Raw genomic sequence first — 7,200 nt, forward strand, 5'->3', positions numbered from 1 at the left:
CTTTTACATACAAAACGTGAAGGTACGCAGCGCATATTGGCATTTTAATACTGGACTTCTACATGATAAACCTTTTTGAGAGGCTTTTGAATATTTATGGGTTTTGGCGTAGCTACACTGATCTGATCGAGGCTTGTCCTCTATCAGTCAGTCAGACAAAACAGGAAAGGAGGAGGCATTGCAGCCGTTTGTCTAACCAGTCTGTGTGTAATGACGTTGACCTGGGTGAATTTACATCATCTGAATATCTTGCTCTTGAGCTGAAAGCAGAGTTATGCTCATAATTATGTTGAGCACCAAGATATTCATTGCTGTTTTTGCAGGAATTCTCAGAGCTGATTGCACTTAGTGTAACTAAATATGACAAATTAGTCCTGAATGGAGACCTGAATATTCACTTCAACAAAAAGAGTGAGTCCAAAGCCATGGAGATTATGAATTTATTGGAGAGCTTTGACCTTATCCAACATGTAAATGAAGCTACTCATCAGCATGGTAACATTCAGGACTTAGTAATAACAACAGGGTTAAACACTGATAATGTTTCAGTATTAGAATGACCTAGTTCTGACCATTACTGTCTGTTTTTTGATACCAAATCTCAACAAAGACTAAATGGGAATTTCTGGCTCAAAGACGATTCCTTCTTCATATCAAAGAACTTTATACTTCTATATAGTACTCTCACAGGTGTATCTTACTCAATGTTATGCTTACATAGTAAATGTTATAACCATAAGTACATGTGGAGTGTGTTTGTTTGTTCTAATAAATACATACAGTATTAACGTTTCGGCGTGAAGAAGTAGAGGATGCGTACAGGCTGTTCGTGGGGAATTATTATTAGTCGGCTTCCTGTCGGACCGTTCTGCTTTCAGTCGTTGTTTCAGACCGGGAGTATTTTTGTAGCGACACAGCCGCCATGGACGCTGAATCTCAGCGTGTTCTGAAGTATTTGACAGAAGTTGAGGAAGCAGCTGAAGATGTTCTCACCACTAAACAACAGGTAACGAAATACTTGGTGACAGTTAGCAGTTTGGCGCAGAGGGAGGACTGATACATGAGCTAACCGAGCTGTACTGAGAATGTTAGCAGCTAAGCTAACTTGCCAAATTGTGGCGTCGTGGTTCAGAGCGAGTTTATTTTAAGAAACTACATTGCCTCTATTGTCAAATAAACACACATGCTCTGGAAAAAGGTCTTGGTTGCTCGGTTTTGATATTGGTAGTAAGTTAAAATCATACATACACTGACCAGATTTAAAAAAAAAAAAAAAAAAAAAAAAAAAAAGCACATTGTACAATGCAATACAAAGCAAAACAGCCCAACTGTTGTCAGAGTTGAATCGCAAGGAGACTCGTGCATACTCAGATACATTGATATAACCTAGAGGCTAATAATATGGAGGAATAAACTACTCAACACTCATTGTGGGAATCCAAAGGACGAAGAGAATTTATTGTGGCGCACACACGGTTTTATACATATGTGCCACATGTCCCTATCAACACATGATTGGCCGTCACCTACTCAAGATATCTTTTATAAAATAAAACTTCCTACTGTACAATTGAGGGCATACCTATTCCATACATGTTAACACTAACACTACGTTAAATAACTTAATAATTTACCGAAACGCTAAATATAATAATAAAAAAAACACTAATTTGCTTAAAATGTTTGTTTTTTTAAGACCAATTATTATTAGTTAAATGCTACCAAAATAGCATTCTTTGATAAAATGATAAGTTCAAGTTCCATAGAGTGTGACCAGCACAGAATCTGTTTTCCGTTTCAGCTTTACAAAAAGTTTGATGAAAGAAGCCTTAAATGGGAAATTACACCCCCCCCCCCCCCCCATTTTGAGCAATGGGAGCTTTTGTAACAGAAGCTAACACGGAAATGAGGCTTGAAACTTCAATGAACTGAAACTGGTTTCTAATAATTCTAATTAATATCTAATTGTCCACCTCAATTACTGATTGACAGAGCATATCAGTAAATGTTGTATTGTGCTAGGATGCGCACATCATGCAGTAACAGACAGTTAATTTAATAATAATACACTGTTCTGATATTGCATATTTCTATTATATATTCTGTAAACCTTTTAAACATGGCTGGTGCAGCATCACCTACTGTAAATGTTGGTGTTTCAGATAGTGGACCTGGACACAAAGAGAAACAGGAACAGAGAGGCATTGAATGCACTGAAGAACGAAATGCCAGATTCAGGTGAGTGACCCTTCATGACGGGATGTTCTGCTCATCTTGGCTCAGACGTTCAAACAGGAGTGTCATGGACACGTTCAATCAATATTCCTTTATTTGTCCCGCGAGGGGAAATTTCAGAATACAGCAGCATCAGTAAAGATTAGTAAAGATTAATATAAGAAGTGCAATGCAGATTAGAAACAAAACAGTATATACAAGAGAGTGAGGATTTAAATACAAATAAAAAGAAAGAAATTGTAAAAAAAAAAATTGTAAGAAATTGCAGATCGTATTTACAGATTGTTATGTACATGTATTATTGCACAGCTTATTGTCCAGACTATTGCACTGATTACTTGGGGTTGTTTTTATTGTACAATCTGACAGCTGCAGGGAGGAAAGACCTGCGATACCGCTCTTTCACACACTTTGGATGTAGCATCCTGTCACTGATGGAGCTCCTCAGTGCAGTGAGTGTGTTTTGGAGGGGGTGGGAGTCATTGTCTGTCATGGAGGACAGCTTGGCTGTCATCCTCCTCCCCAAGCTGTCCTCCATGACAGACAATGACTCCCACCCCCTCCAAAACACGTTGGTTTAGGTTATGAAAACAACTGTCCCATTGATTCTACAGTGGAAGTAACAATTCAGTATGTTATGATTCAGGTGTATAGTTGTAATTGTGGATGTTGAGGTTGATGTAACTCTGCTATCATTTGCAGAGAAAGTGAAGGTTTGCTTCGGAAACATGTTCATCAAAATCCCCAAAGAGAAGACGAGAGACATGATTCAGAAAGGTAAACAATTCAGGTTAACCCAATCTAAATGTACCGGGTGGATTTCCACTACAAATGTGAGTATAAATAGATTCGTTGTAAATGTGTTGTTGCTACATATGAGATTATCCTAAACTCTTTTGATCTTTATTTCTCATCTGCAGATCAAGAGCAACTGGACAAGGAGATAAATGACCTTCGCAAAGGACTGAAAGCAAAAGTCAGTCATCTCAATGAGGTGCAAGGTACGAAGAGTATTTTGTCTGTTCGACTGGCTAAACACTTGCAACATGCTAAGCTAAAGGAATAGCTTGGCATTTTGGGGAATATGCTAATTTGTTTTCTTACTGAGAGTTAGATGAAAAGATTGACTCTCTCCTGTCTGTGTTAAGAGCTGGTGTTAAGGAGACAATTAGCTTAGCATTATGATCGGAACCACGTTTAAATCTAGCTAATTGTACTTTATTCAAAGCATACACAAAGATATATGTCAAAAAAACAGCGCCTGGTGGTTTGGTGGCAAGTCAGTAATATAATAATAACAATAAGCGGAAACATTTCAGTTGCTACTATTTTGTGAACTATATCTCTCTCGTGATACCTGAAGTCAAAACAGGTCTGTCAGTACTCTGAATATCCTCCCAGCAGTCTTCTCAAAGGTGACTATGATATGTGTCTTTTTGGTTGTTTGCAGGCAAACCGGAGCTGAGAGGCTACAGTCTCTCTCCTCTGTCCTCTGATGAAATCAAAGCTATTAACAGCCTTTTAAAGAGATGACATCAGACTGCAATGGTGGAATATTTCTGAGGACACAAGGACAAAGAGAGACTATTGATAAGAGTCCCATCTGCAACTCTAATGTGCTAACCTCTGGATGAGCTGGTGACTCTAAATTATTCACCCGGATGATCGACCGTATGGATGTAACTGACATCTTCATAAGCTGTCTTCAGGACATTTTTTTTTAAAATTCATGTCAAAGATCATATTCTAGGTCTTAAATTTACAAACAGCAAATTTAAGACAGAAATTGCATTTACTCATTTCCTCTCAGTTGTTCAGGCTTTACTCCAACCATTTTCAGCCATCTTGATGAGCTGTCTGCTTTAAAACAGCCGCTTACCAGAGGCAGTGGTAACTTGCATTTGTAAAACCATCACAGGTACTGAAAAAGCAGAGGGCCAGCACAACAGTCTTGTCTGCTGTGTTTAATTTTGCAGTTTAACTGCTCAAACCATAGCTGGTGCTGTTGTATTTGTGCTCTGTAGTCACTGGCTGCAGCTTGATGGTGTTACAACGAGCTTACTGCTGGCCACGGCCACAGCAGGTGTTGTTCCAAGTCCTAAACAGTTCAGATAATCGAACTGAAATGCAAATTTAAGGGTAACTGTAAAAAAAATATGGAAGGATAACTACAGCTCATTGCAAACTGTTTTTTTTTTTTTTTAACTCCAGCCATCAGCTTAATCAGTCATGAGAAAACTGCTCATTAAAGAACCTGCCAACATCTAGATATGACCTCCAGTATTAAGTGTTGTTGGTGAATATCCACCAGGTGGCAGTGCAGTGCAAGTGCACAGAGGAAGGACAGGTTCGTCTTTGACTTCCTGCCTCCATGGCCTCACTACCAGTCTTGAAATGCCCTGGTATTAGTGCCGCACTGCTTTATAATAGGCTATGTAATACACACACAATTGGGTCTTGGAAATTAAACAAAATGCCTAACCTGTGCAGATGACCTGCGTGTCTGCCAGTGCATAATGCAAAACGTTTATGTTTTTTTGTCCTTACAATCTTTTCTATGAATAAATGGTACTTGGAGGAGTCAGTTACTCACAGTGCATTCAGTATGTGTTTTTGTTCTATGTTTTGTTTCTCTTTGAATGAGACATACCATACATCCTTAGTCACAATATGAGTGATAAACAACAAGTGTGCTGTCCTGAAGAAGGAGAAACTAAAAAGGTGCTTTGTGGCGTAATCCCTTGGTCTGACATGCCACTGAGCATGAGAGGACATGAATGTCCTCAGGCAACGGGAGAAAGGGAGAGACGACAGTCACACAGTAGGTGTGATTACTTGTGTGCGTGGATGTGGTGGTGGTTTTGGTTCACTCTCCTCAGACCTGGGTTGCGTGCCACAGCTCTCAGACCTGGAACCAGCTCTGAGTGATGAATTTATGAGTCAATGGATAGGAACCTGCTGATTGGCTCAAATGTTCGATAATTATACCAAACAAGACACGCAACAGTGCTATGTTAAGAAAGTGACACGCTGACAGTCAGCATCTGTCTTCCACCTGTGAACTACAAATCAAGACATTCTGAACTGATGATTGATTATATGATGATGTTGTTTGCCTCTGCTTGACTACAACAGCGAAAGTATTCACGCCCAAGAGAACGAAAATAAATCCATAAAATATATGAAATTTGTGGGTTTGACAGTGTACAGTGAAGTTGGATCAAAGGCTAAATATATGCGTCTAATTCTGCCTTAGCTGCATTGATTTATTAATCACAGATTGAGGGCCAGACACCAGTATATGTGCCAGAAAGCAGTGATATTGGTGCAACAGCTGGATTAACAAGATCTATAATAAGCATGTCCAGCTGTCACTCTTAGAGAGAGAATTTGAATTTATCTGCTATTGATTTCAAAAGTACAAACTCTAAACTCCGCACATGGAGAGGCTTGGTGTTTTTCTTGGCATATTGGCAGTGTTTGTGTGTGGGAATGCCCCCTTCCTGCTGGGAAGCTGAATTTTTTGATGACTTTCAGGAGAAAAAAATCTAATTTAGCTGTCATTCTCATGTTATCCCAATAGGCAGAGCTGGAGTAATATGATTTACTCTACGTTATTGGCTGTTTATGAGTGCATAAATCTCAGAGTACGCACTGTTGCAGAGCTAAATGTGAAGTCAAATCTTGAGGAAATAAGTACAGGGTTCAATTTCATGTGTGGGACAGACATACTTATTTTGACTGACAAAGCAGAGAGTCGTGTGTCTTATCTTGAGTGGAGGAGACTCCAGTTAGTGACTGGGAGGACGTAAAGTGAGAAGATTAGTTCCACATTGTGTTCTATAGTAATGTCAGTTCAACTTCTGAGCAGTTCAGACAAAGGTTGGTACAACCATATAACCCAAAAGACATAAATTCCACTCACGCTTTGTGGTATCTCTGCTACTGCCAATAGCTCCAAGTTTTAAACCTCAGTTCATCTTGGATACCAACAGAATTGTGTATCGAGCTGTCAGGTACTTGAAACTGCCACACGCTTGATCCGATTCATACTCCTCTATTCTGTAAACCTGCAAGTTGTTTTTAGGCCACTATTTGGCTGTGGAAAATAACATTAAAATGTCACCTTTAGTTATTATCGTGAACTTGTAACAGTTGCTTATTTACACATCCGGCAATTAGTGTCTGCGTCTGTGCTAAACTGCTTAAAACGATGCAGTGAGAGCAGTGGGGCTGAACTCAAGCTCCCACCGTGTCACATACAGACATTTGGTCAGTGGCTTACGCCTCAAACCATAGTGCTCTGACAGAGTACCCCTCTAGCATCAGTTTCGCATGTGCAGGGCAGGTAATACATGTCTTCAAAATAAAGTGGCTAAACAATTTTAACCAGCCCAGCATCAGGGGCGGGGCTTGCGGACAGGCAAGCCAGGCAGTTGCTCAGAGCCCCCAGCCATTAGGGGGGCCCCGGCCACTAATTTACAGCAACGAATATCGATAGGCCTGGGCTTTCAGGGACCTCTGTTGGTCCTTGGACCTCACTTTGAGAACCACTAATCTTTTTTTTTCAATATTCATCTCAAATGTCCTGGAAATTGTGCATCTATGTGTGCAAAAACTAAATTTTTGTGGCATGCACAGGTGGGGCCCCAATGATTTCTTGATGAAGCCCCAAGAAACCCTAGCAACGCCACTGCCCAGCGTCAGACGTAAGCATGTAATTGACATCAGAGGATCCACCAGAGGATAGTCAGTGTGACCTTTGCCTTGCTTACACGTGAAATGTGCATGTGTATGAGGCTGCAGCCAAATCATTATCTTTTCCTAAACCTAACTGAACTGTGACCATCACCTGAAATGTTTCTCAGCAAGCTTTATTTTGAAATTGTGACTGGACTTTGCACATTTATTATTGCTAACTTGACTGTGGAATGAGAAGGTGTTGTTTTCGGGCCCAGACACTGC

At 40.0% G+C, this 7,200-nt stretch overlaps 1 protein-coding gene across 1 annotated transcript; it reads left to right on the top strand.

The window, feature by feature from the left end:
• Positions 1-894: 894 nt before the first annotated feature.
• pdrg1 (p53 and DNA-damage regulated 1) lies at positions 895-4,832 on the top strand. The gene is made up of 5 exons (XM_076745768.1): positions 895-1,006; positions 2,163-2,238; positions 2,938-3,012; positions 3,156-3,236; positions 3,686-4,832. Exons 1-5 carry the CDS (start codon positions 923-925, stop codon positions 3,766-3,768), a joined length of 399 nt encoding a protein of 132 aa, XP_076601883.1. The 5' UTR covers positions 895-922; the 3' UTR covers positions 3,769-4,832.
• The last annotated feature ends 2,368 nt before the right edge of the window (positions 4,833-7,200 follow it).

Source organism: Chaetodon auriga, chromosome 2 (assembly GCF_051107435.1).
Source record: "Chaetodon auriga isolate fChaAug3 chromosome 2, fChaAug3.hap1, whole genome shotgun sequence".
Lineage (NCBI taxonomy): Eukaryota > Metazoa > Chordata > Actinopteri > Chaetodontiformes > Chaetodontidae > Chaetodon > Chaetodon auriga.

Bases quoted from the DNA above. Each gene is read 5' to 3' on its own strand.
- pdrg1 (XM_076745768.1), top strand. From the start codon at position 923: ATGGACGCTGAATCTCAGCGTGTTCTGAAGTATTTGACAGAAGTTGAG. The intron at 1,007-2,162 runs GTAACGAAATAC...TTGGTGTTTCAG, and splicing joins TTCTCACCACTAAACAACAG to ATAGTGGACCTGGACACAAA. The intron at 3,013-3,155 runs GTAAACAATTCA...TCTCATCTGCAG, and splicing joins GAGAGACATGATTCAGAAAG to ATCAAGAGCAACTGGACAAG.